General features: G+C 37.1%; 5 protein-coding genes across 7 annotated transcripts; 3 read left to right on the forward strand and 2 right to left on the reverse strand.

The window, feature by feature from the left end:
- Positions 1-865: 865 nt before the first annotated feature.
- Positions 866-3,133, forward strand: LOC113762969 (F-box protein At1g10780). 3 transcript variants are annotated; one of them, XM_027306632.1, is made up of 4 exons: positions 866-1,003; positions 1,514-2,280; positions 2,375-2,655; positions 2,756-3,133. In XM_027306632.1, the coding sequence occupies exons 2-4, from the start codon at positions 1,539-1,541 to the stop codon at positions 2,990-2,992; spliced, it is 1,260 nt and encodes a 419-aa protein (XP_027162433.1). In that variant the 5' UTR covers positions 866-1,003; positions 1,514-1,538; the 3' UTR covers positions 2,993-3,133. The 3 variants fall into 3 exon arrangements, with proteins under 3 accessions (XP_027162433.1, XP_027162432.1, XP_027162434.1); XM_027306631.1 differs by having other exon boundaries at positions 1,535-2,280; XM_027306633.1 differs by having other exon boundaries at positions 1,600-2,280.
- An 859-nt stretch (positions 3,134-3,992) lies between these two features.
- Positions 3,993-5,522, reverse strand: LOC113759288 (glucan endo-1,3-beta-glucosidase 11-like). Its single transcript, XM_027301855.1, has 3 exons — positions 5,152-5,522; positions 4,979-5,026; positions 3,993-4,416 (listed from the first exon to the last, which is right to left on the reverse strand). Exons 1-3 carry the CDS (start codon positions 5,520-5,522, stop codon positions 3,993-3,995), a joined length of 843 nt encoding a protein of 280 aa, XP_027157656.1.
- A 720-nt stretch (positions 5,523-6,242) lies between these two features.
- On the reverse strand, positions 6,243-8,914 carry LOC113761526 (transmembrane emp24 domain-containing protein p24delta3-like). Its single transcript, XM_027304548.1, has 4 exons — positions 8,571-8,914; positions 7,249-7,461; positions 6,696-6,772; positions 6,243-6,580 (listed from the first exon to the last, which is right to left on the reverse strand). Exons 1-4 carry the CDS (start codon positions 8,784-8,786, stop codon positions 6,436-6,438), a joined length of 651 nt encoding a protein of 216 aa, XP_027160349.1. The 5' UTR covers positions 8,787-8,914; the 3' UTR covers positions 6,243-6,435.
- A 2,161-nt stretch (positions 8,915-11,075) lies between these two features.
- On the forward strand, positions 11,076-12,112 carry LOC113760884. The gene is made up of 2 exons (XM_027303631.1): positions 11,076-11,164; positions 11,249-12,112. Exon 2 carries the CDS (start codon positions 11,314-11,316, stop codon positions 11,761-11,763), a length of 450 nt encoding a protein of 149 aa, XP_027159432.1. The 5' UTR covers positions 11,076-11,164; positions 11,249-11,313; the 3' UTR covers positions 11,764-12,112.
- Positions 12,113-13,929: 1,817 nt separating this feature from the next.
- LOC113763585 (ankyrin repeat domain-containing protein 2A-like) lies at positions 13,930-19,849 on the forward strand. The gene is made up of 9 exons (XM_027307428.1): positions 13,930-14,104; positions 14,394-14,505; positions 15,941-16,089; positions 17,070-17,282; positions 17,423-17,571; positions 17,943-18,108; positions 18,329-18,421; positions 19,324-19,463; positions 19,549-19,849. The coding sequence occupies exons 1-9, from the start codon at positions 14,096-14,098 to the stop codon at positions 19,646-19,648; spliced, it is 1,131 nt and encodes a 376-aa protein (XP_027163229.1). The 5' UTR covers positions 13,930-14,095; the 3' UTR covers positions 19,649-19,849.
- The last annotated feature ends 1,753 nt before the right edge of the window (positions 19,850-21,602 follow it).

Here is a 21,602-nt window from a genome sequence, read left to right on the forward strand (position 1 = left end):
AACGCGGTAGTTGTCCTAATCCAATTTGAATTTTCAAGTCTATCGTACTTGATTAAAAACATCTAATTGATTCAATTTGATTAATTTTAGTTTTTTCTTTTTTCCTTTTTTTTATGAAGCAGCATATAATAGCTAAAGTAAAGAATCCTCAGTACAGAACTTTATAATCATAATAGCAGACTCTTCATCCCAAAAAACTTATATCTGGATAGCTCAATTATGCCAAATAATATTTGACTTGTATCGTGAGCACATTTTTCAATATATTTTTTTATAGTTTCAATCACATTTTTATGTCAAGTATATCATATCACAAAAAATGCTTCAGTATTTTATTGTTTAAAATAATACTCTATCCAAACAATACTGAAATGTATTAGTGCCTATATATTGAAAGAAGCAAAAAAATGTAGATTGCTGGAAGTAAGTAGTTCTCCTTGGTAACACAGAGAGATAAAAATAAAAATAAGTTTGCTGTTGATATGTGAGTTTCATTTCAACTGAACTACCATACCATTTCGACTTTTGATTTGGTTAAGAGTCTAAAATGTCACTACTAGAAGTTTAGGAAGAGCCCAAGACCAAGACCAGACTCGAGTAAACCGATAGTACAATGCCAAAAACGGTCATAAAATTCAAAAAAATTCAAAAACGAGGCGGGCCTTTGAGAAATTGCATGCTATGAGATTCAAATCAGATGCTAGGGATTTAGAGGAAAGAGACGAGAGAGAGAGAGAGAGAGAGAGTCTGGCGTCAAAATGTGCAGAGCCAAAAATATTTCCCCCACAGCAAAACGCACCCTCACCTCATCACCTCACGCACATTCGAAAACTTTGAAATTTGAACAGCTTCAGCTATACCACCACCCCCTCCTCCTTATAAACCCGCGCCTACTCTTTCCTCGTCTTCTCTTCTTCTACTGCTCTCTCTCTTTCTCTCTCCCATAAGCTCTAGCCCACAAACAGTAAAGCTCTGATTTGGGCATTTTCTTCACGTCCTGATTGTAAGCTCCTCCAACTCTTGTTTCTTTACATTCAATTCAATTGTGATTCCTCGGTGCATTTTACGTAGGACATTATTGCATCTTATTTCCCATTTTACGCTCGGAAGAAATTTTTTTTTCGCTTGATTTACGCAGGTTCTTTTAAGATCTTATTTCCCATTTTGGCTTCTGTTGTTGATGAATCTTCAGATATTGAGCTTTTAGCTTGAGGCAATAAGCTCAAATGTTTATCGGTTTTGGTTTTACAAATCTGGTCATAATGAAGTCCTAATATAGAATCTTCTTGTAGCATTTGAAACTTAATAGACGGTTCTTTAAATTTTGTTTTTAACTGCTTTATTTGCTTAAGATTGATTTTGTTGATTGGAGTTTTGAATTATATTCATTTGTGCATGAAACCCAGTAAAAATCTATTCAATTTGCTCAAGATAATCATTCTTCTGAGGAATTCTTCCTCACCCCCCCTTGCTCAAGTTTGGATTTTTATAGCTAAATCTAATTAAACATTAGCTGTTTGATTGTTGTACCCAGATATATGGACTCTTTGCCTGATGCTGTTGTTCAATTTATCTTGTCCCATATCAATAATGCCAAAGATGTGGCATCTTGCGCTTGTGTGTCCCAGCGATGGAAGTATTCAATTCCCTATTTTCGGAGTCTTTACTTCCCTCGCAACATTTTTGATAACCTCAAATGTGGGCTGACCCCGGATTTGGTTGTGTCGGGGATGGTTTCATCCATTGATCGGTTAGAAGACCTTGTTGTCTACTGCCCTTTTACCAGTCTTGGCCTTGCTTCTTGGCTACTGCACCAAGGGCCATTCCTTCGGAACCTGGAGCTGCGTATGGACAACATCATTGATCATCAGTCTTGTGTTGATATCCCTTCCAAGTTGGACTGCATTAGGGCTGCGTCAAATTTGGAGTCCTTGAAGCTCTGGGGAGTCTTAATGATTCATTCTCCTAAGTGGGACACATTTCATAGGCTAAAAAATCTTGAAATAGTAGGTGCTAGGATGGAAGATCCCGCACTATCTGCTGCCCTACGAGCTTGTCCCTCTTTAACCAATCTCTCTCTCCTTGGTTGTGAGGGATTGGGGTCCGTATCAATTGAATTGGCTTTTCTGCAGCAATGCAAGCTTGACTTCTATGGCTTGGGTAATTGCTCGATTTCTATCACTTCTCCTAGGCTCGAACTACTTGAAGTTCAGGGCTGTAGCTGGATTAGAGTCAGAGAAACACAATGCTTGAGAGATCTCACCATTGCAAATAATTCAGGTATTTGTCATGTTATTTTAAGCCAATTCTTTGCCCAAAAAATTTTCTTTATGGAGTTTGTTATGTTCACCAATCATGGCTTGTTTCGTGCCAGGTCGAGTATACATAGTGGATTTTGGAAAACTTGTGGCCCTCGAGTCATTGTCTATGAGAGGAGTGCAGTGGTGCTGGAATGCTATAAGTACAATGCTGCAATTGGCCAGTGAGGTGAAGCACCTCTATATGAAGGTAGAATTTACGGGTGATTTTGATGCCCTATTGCCCTTTCCGGAGGTTGATTTGGTTGACTTCTTCAATAGCCACCCCAAGCTGCTAACCTTTGACATACATGGTGCCATGTTTGCTGCTCTTTGCCAGAAGAACAGCCTAAAAAATGTGAGCATGAACTAAGAACTCTCTCTTGGTTGGTGATTGATGTTTAATTAGGCATATAGTCACTGTTCGGGGGTCATGTTGTTTTTCCTTTTCTTGGCAGGTGGACTCAAGGTTTGTGATTCCTTGCCTGGAGAAGCTTGTAATCACAATCAGATCTCCCTTAAATGCTGAGCAGAAAATGAGTACCCTGGAATCCTTGTTGCGGTATGCAAGGAACTTAAGAAAGATGACCATAAAGATTCTTCAGATGAAGAGCAGCCACAGCAGTGCAGATGATTTCTTTGAGGATATTTGTAAATTCAGATACATCAACCGGAGAATTGTTTCAATTGAATAACCATCACTTTGACAGGAAAAAAATTTCCCTCATTTTTCTAATTTGATGTTGTAATTTGCATTGACAGATGCATTGTCAACCCTGACTTTCGTCGCTATTCTTTCATAGTGTCAATCCAAATTTTTTTAACTCTTCTTTGAATTCTACTTGGAGTGATGTTCCTTTTTTGGATCATTCAGTGATGCATTTTGAATAGTAATGGACATGCAGGCACACCTTATCTTGAACTGAATAGAAAATTCAATTGCAACAATTCTTTTTGACTTGCAACCCCTCTGAGCATAGCAGTACCTCAAGTTTTGGATATTTTGCCAATTAACAGGAGTATCTCCTGGGATATTTTGGAGCAAAAGATGGACGCATTATGTTATATAATGATTTCTATGATTGTAGCAGCTTCTGGAAAATACACAGACAAGGTGTCTCCTCAATTGGGAAGTCATCAGGTACTAGAACCGAGCAATGGCTTATTAGTTAGCTCCCACGCTCTAAAGAATACATGTTTTAAAAAATAAAATATTCAATTTATTCAATTTATTCAATATTATAAATTAAATAAAGAGATAAATACATTTAAAAAAATTTAAATTATACATTATCTAATACAATAAACACTTATTCAATTATGTATTCAAACAATATATTTAAAAGTATTTAAGCATTTAATAAGTGCTTTTTATCAAAAACTTTATTAATGAATTACTTCAATAAGTTACTGCAATCTGAATCCTTTTTTTTTTTGATGATCTGCAACCTGAATCCTAAAACTAGTAAGTGCAAGGGAAAATCGCCAATTTAGTCCTTAAACTTTTTTTTTCCGTCAATTTAGTCCCTATACATTATTTATAGCCAATTTAATCCCTAAACTTATATTTCGATTCCAATCAAGGAGCTTAGCGGCGGCGCCACCGCATAATTTCCATCGGCTTCCAAATCTAGGAACCCAAAAGGGGTATTTTAGGGACTTCCATATTTTTCATATTTCTCTTTGACTTTCATCTTATGATACTACTACTGCTGTGGAAGAAGTGGTGCTACCGGAGGAGGAGGAGGAGCCAAGAGGAACACTACTACTGCTGCTGCTGCTACTACCAGTACTACTAGGAGTAGTGGAGGTATTGGAGGAAGTGGAAAGGAGACCGGTGCTGTTGAAGCCAATGTAGTAGGCCGAGGAGTCATCCGGCTTGAAGAGGCCGTAGTTCCTCTCGGAGGTTGGGCTGGACTTCATGTTCTCGTTGAAAAGGGCGAAGACATAGATGTTCAAGTCGGCGTTGGGCCTCATGGGCGTCCCCTTCTTCCCGCACACCAGCTTGTTGATGAGGTTGCCGTTGTACTTCTTGGCATTCTCCGGAGTGGCTCCGGCCTCGTCGGTGTCCCCCTTGGAGGGCCAGCCGGTCTCGAAAATACCCTTTTGAAGAACGCAGCTTGCATGTAAATTTTTTTTTTTTTTAAGTAATTTGTTAAATAGCCTGCCTGAAACCCGCTTGCGGGTTTCCTGAGTGAATAGACGAAAATACCCTTTTGAAGAACGCAGCTTGCATGTAAATTTTTTTTTTTTTTAAGTAATTTGTTAAATAGCCTGCCTGAAACCCGCTTGCGGGTTTCCCCCTTATGTAAAATGACTAAAAGCTGCGTTTCTGTTCTATTTATATCAAACACATACTCTCAAACCCTCACCTGAAGGGTGAGGATGAGAGGGGAGGTTTGCTGGGCATCCTAGGGCCCTCCGATGGGCATGTGCAACTCAACGCAGCTTGCATGTAAAAAAAAATTTTTTTTTTTAAGTAATTTGTTAAATAGCCTGAAACCCGCTTGCGGGTTTCCTATAGCGGAATCCTGAAGGAATTCAACTTTGCAAAGCATTCGTAGTTGGTGCGCCCATAATCTAAGCCGGCCCTTCTTCGCTGAGCACCAGACAAATTGTATGTGGTGCGTAATGATGAGTAAGGCTTTGGATATACTATATATTAGAACTATACATTATACAATGCCAAAGCAGCTATGGCACGCACCCCATTGATCTTCTTCCCAGCACTTTAACAAGCTTTTGAAGGAGATAACTCTGCATAATTCATCCCGATGATGAGGAGGCAAAGATGGAAATTCTTTAATTTTTTTACAAAGTTTCGAGGAAACTGGGGTTTATTATAATTGTTTACACTGGAATAAATACAGTAGGGGTGGCGGGATCGACGATCCCGGAGTTGGGCTGGAAAAGGACGAACTCCAGAGGGACCTGCTTGGGGTTGGCCTTGTAGGCGAAGTAGGGGTAGGCATTGATGAGGAAAGGGGAGCCGGTCTTGAGATGGAAGTTGAGGATGGCAGTCAAGCAGGGGGTGAGGTCCGGGTGGAACCTGCAGGCGAAGGGGAGGTAGGAGGTCTGGAGGACGGCGAGGGAGTGGGCAGTGGTGATGGAGACCTTGTCCTGGAGGTTGAGGGAGCAGAGGACGGAGTAGACGCTCTGCATAGCCCGGAGTAGACGCTCTGATGTGATAGAGGAGAGGGAGGTGTCGTTGAAGGTGAAGACCATATAGAAATAAGATGAAAGTCAAAGGGAAATATGAAAAATATGGAAGTCCCTAAAATACCCCTTCTGGGTTCCTAGATCTGGAAGCCGATGGAAATTATGAGGTGGCGCCGCCGCTAAGTTCCTTGATTGGAATCGAAATATAAGTTTAGGGATTAAATTGGCTATAAATAATGTATAGGGACTAAATTGACGGAAAAAAAAAGTTTTGGGACTAAATTGGCGATTTTCCCTAAGTGCAATATATGCCTAAAAGATGAGACAAGAACTTGAAACAGTTCATGTAAAGAACCTTAACTATTTCTGCAGTTTACTGCCAAAGTAATGGATGAGGTAGATTACTGCAGTTTGGACTGCATTTTTCTACCCAAAAATTCTTAGGATGAATATATTTTCTCGTCACTTTTTTGCCTAACATGCATCAAATTGCTACAGTCACTTGAAGGCGTGAAATACTAATAGTAGTATACTTGAAGAATTTGTTCAGCACTACTCATAAAGCAGACTTAAAAAGATTCATTCAATAAATCTCACTATCACGGAAGCAGGTCTGCGACCAAAAATAAAACAAAGAGTAGCTGAATAAGGAACCAATTCATAGACAGTAAAATAAACCCATACAGCTGAAGCACTAATAAGCAAGAAGACGAGTAGGAAAAGCTCATCATGAGAAAACAAATAGCAGCACATCAACGAGCCAAAAGCATTTGGGGGGCAACGGACGAAGAAATATACTATCCGAACATGGCATGTTCAATTAATTTCTTGTATCTCTAACAGTAATAGTTGGGTGATCAGTATTATACCAAAAATTTCATTCTACATAACTTGGATAAAGAACAAAGGCAATCGAAAAGGGGGAAAAAGAACATTAAGCTCAATTTGCTATCAAGGACTAAAATCAGATTAACGAAGCCTAAATTAGTTTTTTCTTCTGGAAAAATCTCTTCAAATACATTATCTGTGCCACTGAAACTGAAATGCAGACGCCCAAGGACATGATACTGAACCAGGCCACCCTGGCATTTGTTGTTTCACTAACTGATCGCATCTCTGCTTCTCTGAAAAGAAAAAGAAATTAGTGATCAATAACCAATGAAAGAGAACAGAAAAGAAAAGATACGACTATTAAGCACAAGAACTAATGGACCATTTACAACTCAATACACACTTTACCTGGACTTGAGATATATTAAATTTTCGTGAATGGCCTCCACTGCTCCTTCAAGCTTTCGTAGCTCAAGCTCAACACCCTAATATGGCCAAAGAAAAAAAGCAGTTAGCCAGAACACTACCATAACTCTTACTAAAATCAGAACATGCTTCCACATTGCTACCTAGGGTAATCATTCAAACCACAGATAAAAGTAGGCCTCTATGTTTTCCCAAACAAAGCAGCAATATCAAGGTGGTGGTCTAACAGGTTTGAATTTTCCCAAAAAAAAAAGAAGATAATCGAAATGCATTTTACCAAAAATAAATGAAATTTGAATTTGAAGTACTTGATATTTTTCATAACCAGAGTAATAACTACTAGACCATTGAACGGATTCTTTTGACTAAAGAAGGGAAGTTAGACAAGTCAATCCCCAGACTTTATAGATAGAGGATGATACATCCGTGGAGAAGAAACAACAATTGATGAATGGCTTGCATGCTAAAAAACAGTAGTAACTGAAGTTTGGGGAAATGCATGACAGCAAAGCGTACATAAACTTCAACTTCGCACCTCAATTTTCTCTTTCCTGGCAACAGACTCCCAGTCCTTTGCTGCAATTCCAGTCTTCCAATCGATATTGATGCTTACATCCCCTTTTACTGAATTATGTTCAACTAGCCAAAAACATGCAAGATAGTTGCCAGCTTCGGTAGTTGTAAATGCAAACTGACCATGTGTTACATTCTCTGAGTGATGAACGGTATTCCCATAAGGTGATGTTACCTGCATGAACATATCGAGTTTTTCACTGGACTATTAAGCAAGGAAGGAACACCACTAAAGATGGGCTCTACCAGATAAAGAAAAAATATGCATGCAAGAAAGAAAAGCGTCTCAGAACATTGTGGTTCCACCACATGATGCATCAGATCCATGCCTTTGGCTCACACAGGCTGATCAACAAATTGTTTCAGATTAGGCATATTAGTAATAAACACTAAGCAGGAAGAATCCCAACCAACCACTTTGTCAGCTGCCAAGAGAAACATATCCTAACTGCTCTACCCATACCATACACTATCCTTTCTATAACACAAAAGCCCTAAACTTCAAAAAATCTTTTCAAATAATATAGTGCAAGGAGGCATTTCTGCTTGTTTTGGAAATCAGTTCATATTACAATGCTTCTTGATATCAATTATTAAGTATTGACAATCTACCCACTGTACTAATTTTTGAAAAATACCAAGTATACAACTTCATTAAACTTTTGTTCTCAGAAGGGTGGCTACTACGTTAGAATTATTAATATTGATGAAGTTTAAGAGAAGATCTAACACTATGGCAAAGTAACTCTTATCAGTAACTAGTCTAAAATTTGTCCTAAACATCATAGCCTTTTCCCCTCCGGGAAGAAGGCTTTGGACATCAATCCTCTACACACATCATATTGACAGGAGCCTTGTGCCATGAATATGCCCTTCAGTTGCACATTCACCCAATCACAATACGTACCAGAAATCTTCTCCCACTCTCTCTCTTCGTCAGTTCATTATTCGTAGTCCTGATCCTAAAGCTATGAGCCCACAATAACTCCAAACACATCTATAGACTTTAAATTCATGTAATTCCATTTCCTAACTTTTCTTCAACCCTGATATTACCTTGTCATATAGAAAAAATAAAAATGAACATGATGAACATAGAACAATCTCTGCATAGTGGGAAAATATTGCAACTTTCTTGGCCATCTTAAATATCTGGTATAAACAGAGTCTAATTTCTCTAATAAACAGTTAATAAAAATAAAAATGTACAAAATAAAAGTTGTAATATTAATTTAAAGAAATGGTAAAATTGATTAAACCCTAGGATATGAAATATATATATACCTTGGTGGAAATAGTTGGAGTGGGATGGGAATGATCATCGGAAATTACGACATAATCGGCTAAAACGACGACGTTGTTGTGGATTTCCTCCGATACGCACTTGGTACCAGACGCCGGTAAGCTCAACCATACGGCTCCGACCTTCTCCGATAAGCATAAGAGCGATAACAGCGCCGAGAGCACTAATCCCCTGTGGACGTTAGCTCTTCTCCCCATTACTCCCTCCTTGTCAGAATTCGTGTTGTGGAGACTGGAGATATATCAATCGGATCTTCAGAACTGGATCTTGTCCCCTCTGATTGGCATTCGGGGCGGGGGGTATTTTCGTTTTTTTCCTGTTACTGTTTCTTCGGGAATAATATTTGGAAATTTTTTAATTTAGTTTTAGGTAGAAAAGATGTTAATTGGGCCAATATGGTACGACCGCTGAAGAATTAGTGTCGAATGGCCATGGGCCTGTCTTCTTTAATCAACTATCAATTGAGGCCCAAACTGAGCTTCAAAGATTTTCCTATTTCAGTTTCTTTGGTAGCTTTAATTTAATTTAATTTATTTTATTTTTCTGACAAAAACAACTGTCAAAGAAACAAATTAATATAGAATTAGGTCTTTAGACAAACATCTTTCCTTTTGCTTGTTCAAAATTTTGACTACTTATTTTTAAGTTCGTTTAAAAGGCCATATCTTCGTGATAAAGCAGCTAAGATTTATAGGAACAACTTTGAATATATTATTAATGCGATTAATATATATTGATTAGGAATTTTAAATTAATGTCATAAATCGGCAAGATGGGCGTTTCTGCTAAAACACAATCAAGTTCGGAGTTCGGAGTTCGGACCAACCTTAAAAGGTTAGTATCATAAGTTAAAATATGCAATATCACGCATCTCAAGTCTTTTCCACTTTGCTATCTTCTTTATTTATTTTAAAAATATAAAATGTAAATCAAATGCAATTGTTTGGATTGTAGTTTTTTGCAGAAAATTCTTTACGTTTCCTGTGAACATATTTTAAAATTATTTTATATATATATATATATATATCAAATTATTACAATATATTCATGATTTTTACCTTTTCTGCGGTTTCATCACTCCCAGGTTTCAACGAGAGAGGGGCAGGGACGGTCAGTTAATAGCTAAAATTTGGCCAACAAAATTTGTAAGATCTAGATTTTAATATGTGTGGAATCCACAAAATATTATACTAGTGTTACTCGCTGTTGGTCTCGTGTGACATCGTATACAAATACTGTTATACCGTGTGCAAAATGCACACAAGTTTCCGAAACGGTTGCACTGACAACAGTTCCAGGCCCGGGTCGGGTTTCAACGGTCATAATGGAACACTCTTGCCAGCCAATGCCTAATTTTGTTGGCTGCCAGAGATGTGTGGGCTATGAGTCATAAATGGGCAGAGTCAACATCATCTTATTCCAATCGAACAAATGCTTGCTGGTGCTAGATTTCTAACTTGTTGGTAATTTCAATTTTGACAAATGATGCTCCTACTGGCCCACCCTACCAGCAGTAATCTAGATTCCCCAACTATGAAAGGGATAATCTTACCCAAATCCATAGAAAAAGGAAAAATGTAGCTACATGGAAAAGATGCAGAAAAGGATACGCCAACCAATTTGCACGTATTTTCTTCTTCAGAATCAGTCCTAATGAACCTATCTCCTTGTAACACTTGCAATTTTTCCTTCTGTTAAAAGGCATACACTTCTTTGGTTTTTTATTTCTTTACTTTCCTCAATGATAGTAGAATGGTGGGGCATATTCTAATTTACAGTAAATCTTGTTGTAAACGGTGCAGTACATAGGTAGAAAAGAATTAACTAAGCTATATCCAATTCAATCATGCACTTAAAAATTAGAAAAAAAAAGTTGTTTTGATATCTAAACTTTGACACATGAGTGATTTTAGTTCCTAAACTTTGCATAAAAGTAAATCTAGTATCCAATCTTTCAACTTTTAAACATATTTAGTACTCTTGAGCTATTTTTTCCAAATTGTAACTGGAAAGAATCATGTGATAATCACAGTTTAGACAATTATTGTATAAAAAATGCCAAAAAATAGTCCTCAGACTTGGTGCTACAATAAAATTTAGTCCTCAGACTTGGTGCTTAGTGTCAAAAAGATATTTTATCTTAATTTTTTGGCATTCTTTATAAAATAGTCGCCGAACATGCGACTATCACATGACTCTTTTCAGTAGAAATTTGGGAAAAAATTATTAAGGATACTAAATATGCTCAAAAGTTGAAAGAATGGGTACCAAATTTGCTTTTGTTCAAAGTTTGGGGACTAAAAACGCTCATGTATCAAAATTTGGATACCAAAACTGCATTTTTCTCTAAAAATTTCACTTATTTGTGTCCTCAGAAGAAGGGAAAAATAATCTGTAATTGCAACTATGATGTACTTTCTGCAGCATTGCAATAAACGTTCAAATTGTCAAAAAGGACAATCTTACAATAGGAGCAGAAATGAGATAAGAACCCAAAATAATGGAATGAGATAGCGTACCGTTGGAAAGTGATCTTTCTGTTCAATTTTCTCCACACAGACAAAGTCATGTGGCTGTAAGTATAGTGGTAGTATTGGATGCGGCCCTTAATATATATGATTCTCTTTCCACTCACTCACTGCTCACCTTTTCTCCTCAGGTAAAACCAAGCCAGCCATCAACAGGGCCATCACCGGTTGATCATCTCCGCCCCTGATTCAAGGAATGGAAGCTCTGATTTATCAGTTCACAATTCTCTCCGATGAGGCTCTTCAAGACAAGAACTTTGATCCATCTACAATAGAAGATCTCATGAGGCTCTTCGAACTGGAGTCCTACAAGGCCTGGGCGGCCATGGAGCTTGAACAGGAAAAAGAAGTGCAAGAAGCTGAGAGTTGCGTGGAAGAAGCTGAGGAATATCTTGACTCTGTCATGGAGAGTGCCATGGAGGAATTTCGTCGGTTCGAGGAGGAAATGAACAGGGCTTGCCAGGCTGAATATGATAGCTTAGTTAATGTGGCTGAAAGTGCAAGGAAGATGGGAAGGTCTTTGGAAAAAGCAGCTACAAATGCTTCCAAGAAGTATATTGAAGCTGCAATGAACTCAGCTACTGCATCAATGAAATCAGCGATGAAAGCCCTTTCTTCTAAGTATAAAAAGGTTCATCCATCTTAGGTCAATTATCATTTTCTCTGCTCCCTGTTAATTGTTGGTGGCTTTTGGACTTTCCAGCGACAATACACTAGTACCTGGCTAGATCCCTTTCAATGGATCTAAGAATTGGTTTGATTGTGCTCCTGACATTGGTAATAATCTTACTGATATCATGATTTACAGTCTGTTTTGTCATCATCTGATAAAAGATGCTCCAGTAGAAGGATATTAACTCCTTTGAATATTTGAATATTTCTGGGTATTTTCGTCCATTGAATCTACTTGGCTATTAGGATTAGTGAACCTGTAAACTGTTTATTACCCAGTGGGAAAGAAAGCAAGTGGTAGAGAAAACCTTTTATTGCTTAAATGTGTGATCTTATGTTTTCACTCGGCGACAGAAGTTTGTCATGGCTAATGAAGAAAGTCTTCACCTCAAAGTTCCTGAAGTGCTTGTTGATGCTCAAATTTAGAATTTGGGTCACAATTCCCAGGTCCTTTTATGTCTAGAAAGTTTACAATCTCTCTGATTTTATTTGTTTCACAATAATGTAAGAGGATCTAAACCTATAATTTATCCCAAGATAATCACTCTGAATAAAGAAAGCTCTAAATCGTCTGTTTCAAGCAATGATCACTTGTCGCAGTCCCAAGTTCAGCATGGTTTCGATGATCCAGTTAGTGCTCAATCTTCCCGTGAAATTTGCATTTGGCATGGTTGCTATCTTTGTCTATGCTTTTTCTCAGAAGAATTACCGAGGAGCAACATCTTTTGCTCTCTACCCTCCTTTTACTTGGAAAGAGAATTAACCACCCTGAAAGCCTCCTTCTAGTTGGCAGCTAAGACCGATTCTGAAGCAGTGAATGTTGGACTTCCAGAGCCTTCCTAATCTGCATGGAAAATTATGAGTATCTCGTTTGATTCTGGTTCACAATTGAACCTTGGAAGAAATATATATCCAGACATAGAAGCTCATTCAATGTATGTTTCTTGAGAAAGAACAATGATCATTTCATTGAGCTTGATGGAAATCTGCATAAATGACAGTGTGATTACATGCATCAGATACTGCAATACATCAAGATGATGGCAATTAGGATTAGTCTTGTATGTGGATTCAAATTTATGCAAAAGCATCATAATGGTTGATGCTTGCTTCCTGAGAACGACTTGGGATTATGGTCAGATTGCAGATACTATTGTCACTTGCACAAATGATGAGTGCATCCACCATAAGTTCTTTAAGTGGTTAACACCAGAGCAGGACCCAGCACTGAAATTGCTTTCGTAACTGGCCAAGTACAGCAAGAATTTTTCACATCCCAACAAGAAGTGATCTGTAATTCGCTTGACAACAAGAAAAGGAGATGAGTTAGTGGCAGTGTTTTCCATACATATATCTGTGACTCAATATGGATGTTTGGATATCAAATTTCGATAGCAAATTTCTCAAATAATATTTTGCTTGCATCATAAACACATTTTTTAATCCATTTTTTTTTATTTCACATACATCACATTACAAAAAGTGCTACAGTAATTATTCCAAATAATATTTCAAACAATACTCTATCCAAACAAAAAATCTTAAAATATTATTTTACTTGTATCATAAATATATTCTTTATTTAATATACATCATATCACAAAAAAATGTTATAGTAATTATTTTGAATAGGTTGTTTTGCTAAATTAGGCAAGGGTCTCCCTTTAGACAATGGTCTTCAGAAAAAGAAAAAGAAGGGCCGATTTGGTGCACAGAATCCAAAAACGATTTACAAAGCAGGGCAATCGTCAGGAGCAATTTTTCTTCATCTTCATTATTAGAAAGCTGTAGTTGATTATCGATCCGTGAATATTTTGTTAAATAGTTTGAGACAATTTTTGTCTTCTGCAAATAATTCGCAACAAAATTTTCATGCAACTTCACCTGGGAACTGATTGGCCTATCAAGAAGGCCCAAAAGAGCCACAATTGGGTCGTGTAAAAAGTTGCGCACTCCCAAACTTAAATGCGAAATGTTTTCCAACGGCCCAACAAGAAGGTCCCAAAAATCACAAAATCGTTACTAAACGAGAAATCACGGCCATTCATTTCTCGGGAGGGATGAGGATTAAGATGGCCCACTAAAACTCTCAGAGTCCTTTGTTGTTTAGCAACCCGGGCAGCCCCGTGTACACATTTTATCACAATTCACTCAAACCAAAAACCCTTTTGTTTCGTTCACTCCCAAATCACTCTTCAATCACACACTTCCTCTCTCTTTCTCCGTCTCGCTTGTATATCATCCTCTTCCAGTCTTCCTTCACAGCAAGCAAGGAACTTCCACATCTCTCTCCAATCTCTCAAGCCATGTCTGAGGTGCTTTTCTTTTCAAAATTTTTCAGTAATTTTGCAATAACTCGCTTAATTTCTCCTTGTTAATCGCAGAGCAGATAATTGCATATAATTCAATCGAGTGGGAGTAGGAAGCTAGTAAATCAGTTGCTCGAGTTTTATGGGTTTTTTTTTCCGGTGTTTTCGTTCCGAGTTTTGTCTATATTATTATTTATTTTATTTTGTCGATGACTATAGATTAAATTAAGTAGTCAATAATTAATATATTGATTACTTTACCTTTTTTGAAAATTTTTTTACCTGAATTTTGCAGGAGGTTAAAGATGCTCCCGCACCGCCAAAGGTTATTGATGCTCCAGCTTCCCCAGAGGTTGTAGATGCTGCAGCACCGTCGAAGGCTAAGGATGCTCCTTCACCAGCAGCTGGTACTCGCTCGTTCTATCCGTATTTTTATTCCTGAAGTCACATATACGTGTCCTTCGTGTGTGTTTTATTTATGTTCATAATTGATTCATATCGGAGCCGGGAGATAAAGTGTATAAGGTTGTGAAGGTTATAGTCAACTCGTTTGCAACTTCCGGCAGTTGCCATTAGGGGAAGAATTGTTAGATTTCCGCTATTTGCTTTTTACTTTTTTGTCAATTGCCATTCAGCTTAATTTGTCGAAAAGGTGCGCCATTTGGCAGTCATTTTCAAGGTTTGGATGCAAGATTGTGTGCTCTTTCAGGTTGTGAGTTGATTTAGATCAAATGGTTATACTTGTCAAATTTGTCCCTAGCTGCAATATGCCTTACAACGAGACTTCCAGATGTAGTGAAATTGTTGTCCATTGGTCAACTCCTGGTTTATTTTCCCATTGAGAAATGGACGGTGTCAAGTAGTATTATGATTGACTGGGTATGATGACCATCGAAGGCCAAGTTTGGTGGTATCACCAGATGATGTCAGCATGATCATCTGAAGCATATCATTCAGTTTTGGGAAAGCTTTGGTTACTTAGAAAGTAAGAACTGTTGGAAGACCTTGATCTGCTTTGCAACATGTCGATGGTTCTTCTTAGAAACCTAAAAGCTTTAGTAACATGTTGGTGATGGGAAGTGAGTCAACACTGAACAGCAATCTGAGATGAGAATTCTGAAATTCAGCTGCTTATTGTTTGTTTCTAGGAACTTTGAGGGGATCTAGATAGTAATACATTTGTGCACACATATTTCCTAGTCATATCCATCTATGAGATCTGGGACCTACAAAACAACAGTGGAAAAGAGTACAAAGAGTTCTCGTAGTGCGTTAGGGCCACCATAATTTTGTAACATTTCAATGTAAAGCAATGGTGACAATAGCAGGCAATAAGGTTTTTCTTTTTTATCTTTAAAAATGAAAAGAAAAAACGCGTTCATAAGGTGTAACTCTTTTCAAAATAATTCTGCACATGAGAACAGACTGAGGTTTCATCTTCTAGTGGCATGTAACTTTCTTTGTGTTACAGTTGTCTGTTCCTTAATTGGCATTCCATCACCGTTCTAAATGTGAAAAGTGTGATGGATGCATGGAAGGATGAGACAAGATGTAGCATTCCAAGCTAATTATAAGTTTGATATCTCTCTCTCTCTCTCTCTCTCTCGCAAGAGGGGAGAGGAGGTGGTGGGCCAAGCAGTCTGCTACATGTGGCTTGCTGCTGTTTGCTTTTGAAAGTGATTTAACATTTTATCCAACCAGTTTTCTAAGCTATATGTCCATTTGAGGGTTTATCTTGCACTTTCTGCTAAATTCTGATATCTTCAATCTCTAAATTTAAATCATCTCTGAAGAAAATTATGTATTCTCTTCCCCCCCCCCCCCCCCCCCAAAAAAAATCAGAAGAAAAGGCTGGTGCCATGGAGAATAAACGTAGTTCTGAATCAACCTCTGTGGAGACACAATCAGAACAGAGGAGGGCTACAACCTCTGCAGCTGGAGTGCCGCTACAAAATCCTTTCGATTTCTCTGCAATGACGGGCCTACTAAATGTAATTCTTTTCGGCATGTCTTTTTGAGTTGAATAGTAATTGTATCATTACATGTTGAGTGCACCATAGCTTGACACTCTTCTTGTCAGTTGCTAAACAAACTTATTTTTTAATAATTCATGGAAAATGACAATGAAATTGACATCCACATTAAGGTCAATGTGTGGCTGGAATCTGAAACCTGGAACTTTCATTATGGGAAACATATATTGAGGATGGATCTGGTTGCTTTTTAACATAGAATTTTATTCTGGGTACCCAGTTAAAACATTTTTTAAGTGCACTGACTTGGATATCTTCCAAATATGCTTTAAATATTCTTGTGTAACATTTGATTTATGTCCTTATGGCTCATGGTGACATATCCATGGTGCTGTTTTGACTCCCAAGTACTAAGTTATGGATGTTTTTGATGATGTTTGTAAGAAAAAAATTCTAAACATGTTTACCCATGCCTTTCTCTCTGATGGTTGGCTTTGTCTCTGTTGTCCAGTCCTGAATTTTTGTTTTTCCTACTACATTACATGTCATGGTAGCTATTCTCTTGTAAATCCAATCTATACAGAAGAAATTGCTGACTACTTAGTTTTCAGTTGAAAATGAACATAGGGCTCAAGTCATACCCTGTATCTTCATTTTAATTTATGAGGCTGTTGTCTCTCTATGAAGTGTTCAATCATGATATGAGTTTGGCTTCTTATTCTGTCTGTCTATCTATCCTTCAATGGTTGATAGATTTTCAGGCTTCTCTTTTCATCAAGTTGTAGTATTTCATTTTGTAGCACTATACAGATTTGTCTGTGGATACAAAACTCTTTTAGCTTTTTCCCTGGAATGAACATTCTGTGACTTGTCAATAAGGTTCACAACCTACCTATCTAGTTTTCCTCATACGTTATATTACTGCATCAGCAATTGTAAATGGTAAATGTAGTTATTTAATATTGCTTTCTGAAACCCCGGTAATGTGACAACTATAGGACCCGAGCATCAAAGAATTAGCCGAACAGATTGCAAAGGACCCTTCTTTTAATCAAATGGCAGAGCAGCTTCAGAAGACCTTTCAGGGTGCTTCAGTGGATGAGGGTACCCCTCAGTTTGATACACAGCAATACTACACTACAATGCAGCAGGTTATGCAAAATCCACAATTTATGACAATGGCTGAGCGGCTTGGCAATGCTTTAATGCAGGTGTGTGCCAATTTACTTTATGTTGGTGCTTCATGAATATATGTTTATAGGAAGAACAGCATTAAAATAGAGTATGCTCTACAATGGACCTGATTCTGACATTTCATTTACTATTGCTGTTTTATGGAATATGAATTCAGGATCCATCTATGTCCGGCATGCTTGAGAATTTGACCAATCCAGTTCACAAAGACCAGCTTGAAGAACGAATGTCACGCATCAAGGAGGATCCTTCTTTGAAGCCTATTTTGGATGAGATAGAGACAGGAGGTCCAGCTGCAATGATGAGGTCTTATACTTGGTCTTTATGACTTTTGCCATCATCCGTGGAATCTTATATTCAATAAATATCGTGTAATTATTTTATGTAATGCCAAGACTAGAAATGTTGTTGATTTGGCTCTTTTTACCCTTTTTTTCAAAGCCTATTCATCTGACTAAGAGATCCATATACGAAATAGTGTGTAAACCTTTCTTGAAAGCTTGTTGCTATATTAACAACAACAGGGCTTAAGGGCATAAGGACTATTTCTGAGCAGTAATGTCTGAAAACTACAGTTTGGCATTTTGCTTTCCATTTACTGGCTTGGAGCTCTTTTGCATCGTGGGGTCACTGCATTTCTTGGCATTTAAAGTACTGAATTTGTTCCTGTTGTACAGGTATTGGAATGATAAGGAGGTTCTACAGAAGTTGGGTGAAGCAATGGGTTTTGCTGTTGCTGGAGAACCAGGTTCCTCTGCTGACAATGCAGAGCCAGATGAAGCAGAGGAAGCAAATGAAGATGAATCTATTGTTCATCATACTGCTAGTATTGGTGATGTAGACGTAAGACAAAGTTTATTTTTATTTTCTTAGTGAAGAAACTACTGGATATTTTAGGAACTCGTCAATTTTTGTCTCTATCTTTGTGACTAGATCTCTCAATGCTCATTTTGATCTTAATCTTTGAGGTGCAGAAGCTCGTAATTCTACTATTTTTAACATGTTTTTATTTGATATAAGTAATTTATAAAACTATAATTAGTTTTCTTTATGAAATTTCTAGCGTTTGAAGAACGCACTTGCTGCGGGTGCTGATAAAGATGAAGAAGATTCAGAAGGAAGAACAGCATTGCATTTTGCTTGTGGTTATGGAGAGGTAAAAGTTTTAAAAAGATCCAAGTGGTAATTCTGTAACTTCTCTATTGTTGCATGTCACCAGCATACTCTGCTGACTGGATGTGTTTGTTTGAGCTTTAGATAACTCTTGTGAGCAGAATATTTAGCTGAATCTGCAGTCTAGATATAAGAACTAATTCTATGTGCTGTATGGTGTATGGATGCTTGCTCATAAATCACTATTGGTTGTAGCCTAGTCTATGGGTGTACTTGTTTTGAAAATATACAATCTTGTAACGGAAGTTTATAGGAACTTATTGTATTGAAGGTCATGGTGGGAAGAAGGGGAAATGGATATTAACTGGGTATCTTTGGAATTTGGAATCACATAATGATCACACCAAAAGCACACCTCTTGCTTTACATGGTTAGATGCTACGTAATGTGTATTCAGTTTCGTCCTGAAGATTTTGTCTCTTCTTGGTGAGCTCCATGGTCATTTATCATTTTGTTTCAGGTACCCATTGTGGTGTGATTGTGTCGTTGTCCTAGTTCGCCTTTAGTTGTGCTGAATAACTAAAGTTTATGACTTACTATTCTGATTTATTTCTGTGAAGTAGATATGCGGTTGTTATAGTCAAAATGATTTGTTTATGTCGGTTTTTTTGACATTCTTCAAGATTGTATTGCTTCCCTGTTTTGGCTACAAAATGTAAAGCCAAAATCTCTCTCACAAATGGATTTTCTTCCTTTCATGAACTCTTCAAATTTCTTTTAGTTCAAGAGTTTGTTTATTAATATTATGTTTTTAACGATTTCATCATCTTTATGTTTCTTAGGGCATCCTTCTGATATAATTCTTTACCTTCTTAACGTGTCTCTTGATGCAAGTCCTGTTAGACTCATGAAGAAACTTTAAATTTTTTTTGTTTAACTGTGCAGGTGAAGTGTGCACAAGTTCTTCTCGAGGCTGGTGCAAAGGTGGATGCTTTGGATAAGAATAAGAACACTGCTCTTCATTATGCAGCAGGTTATGGCAGGAAAGAGTGTGTTCAACTCCTGCTGGAGCATGGAGCTGCTGTGTAAGCATAGTCCATCTAGTTTACAATCTGCTGCTGCTTTTAATTTCTGTCAAGCTAGCTTAATCCCAATTCTTTCATTTCACAGCACTCTCCAAAACTTGGATGGAAAGACTCCCATTGATGTTGCTAAACTGAATAACCAGCATGAGGTACTTAAGCTGCTCGAGAAGGATGCTTTTCTATAAACTTGGAATATAGACGTGAGGTACTTGAGCTTTTCCGTCTATCAGGGTGTGATTGTGTTAGCCCTATGTATTTTGAGAGGCTGTCGTCCCGACTTCATGTAATTTTTCCATTTGCTTCTGTATGATCATTATTTTTACTGTTTCCTCCACATATTACGCACATAATTGATAGTATCTGGGGTACTTAATGTCTTGTCCGCTTCCTTTTATGTGGTCGGCAAATAGCACCTGAGCCGTTGGGTGTGATATCTGGAAAAATGCTGAAAATAGGCTGCTCCCGTGCAGTGTATTGTGAATTTTAGGCATGTGGTCATCAAAGGCTTTGCTTGTACTACTATTTTTCTCCTGCATCCAAATGGGGATGGCGAGAAAATGCAATAATATCACGTATCAAAGCTTAATTTAACTTCGATTTCTGCATTGGCAAGACGCGGAATTTCTGCTTTGCCTCTTTGCCCTGCACAGGCTGCATTTCTACAGTCCTAAAACAATACCCAAAAGGAAAGGCAAATGATAAAATGATAAAAGTGTGGAGGAGGATGCATTTCTGCAATCTGAACGATACGCTAAAGGAAAGGCATATATGATACGATAACACGAGTATGAAAGGGGATTCGAATGTTCCCGATCCTTTAAATGAACTTTCAACTACGGTCTAAATAAAATATCCACTGGTTACTATTTATGATTTACTTTTCCACCGAAAGCCAATGGCGTAAAAGTGGGTCATATATTATGTTTTGTAACAGATGACTATTTATTGCAATTTTCTCATAAAAAACGATTATGATTAAAAAGAGGTAATTATATGCCCTGCATCATAGTGAGAGCTCGGCATGTGCATAGCCCATAAATTCATTTTTGACAGAGCACCTAGGAGCTAGGGCTCCCTTCTTTCTTTTTCTTTTTTTTTTAGGAATTAAATGGGTGACTTGGGCACTTTGAACGGGTTGAAATTGGTAATAGATATAAGTGAATCAACCTATTTATATTCATTTAATTAGATGGATATAAATTGATAAGTCAAAAAATGAGTTGGATAACCCAATTATTCATTTATAACTCATTTATTTTACTTTTTTGTAAACTGATTTAAATTCATTTTTGCAAACTAAATTATCAATTTATACCACTCTTTGCGCACATCATTCGTTTTAAATATTTGCTTATAATGCTCAATAATCCTAATTACCAATTTTTTTCCATCCGTGCCCTATGTCGCAAAATTACATATTATTTAATAATTGAACAATAAGAATATAAAAATTTGAACTAAGTAATATGAAAGTTAACATAAAAACTTAATCCAAAAACTTTGAACTTCTAGCATTTTTTTCCATGTGTAAATTTAAAATTTTATTTTGGAAAGGTAGGAAAGAAGGTTAAAACTTGTGATAAATTGGTAATGTTGAAAAATGAGCAAGTTAACAAACTATGAGAATATAAAATGATAAGATAAAACCAATAAATAATAATAATAATGAAACAAAAGTAATTAATATCATGCCAAAATGAAGAATCTGAAAAAAAAAAAGTAGGATATCTATCTGTGTCAAAAATGCATCAAATATTTGTTAATGTTGAAAAATAAAACAATTCATTGTATACAAGGTTTCAACAATGTTAATGCATAAAAGTCTCCAACAATGAGTTCAATAATCAAACGCAGGCCTCAAATTTCTTTTAAATAGGTGGGGGAAGAGAGAAGGCTTGGTGAGAACAATTTTAAATGGGTTAATTGGGTTTGGTGGATTATTCAATCCATTTATATCCATATACAAAAATTTAAAATACCAATATCCAACTATTCACGGGCTGGTATGGGTAAATTTAGTTAAATGGATTTGTTTGTCATATATAATTAGAGTAAATCTTATATACACTGACAGTGTATACACTGTCCCCGTTGGATTCATGACATGTGTGTAAAGAATTTCAAATTCAAATTTTGCTT

This window comes from Coffea eugenioides, chromosome 2 (assembly GCF_003713205.1).
Source record: "Coffea eugenioides isolate CCC68of chromosome 2, Ceug_1.0, whole genome shotgun sequence".
NCBI classification, from domain to species: Eukaryota; Viridiplantae; Streptophyta; class Magnoliopsida; order Gentianales; family Rubiaceae; genus Coffea; species Coffea eugenioides.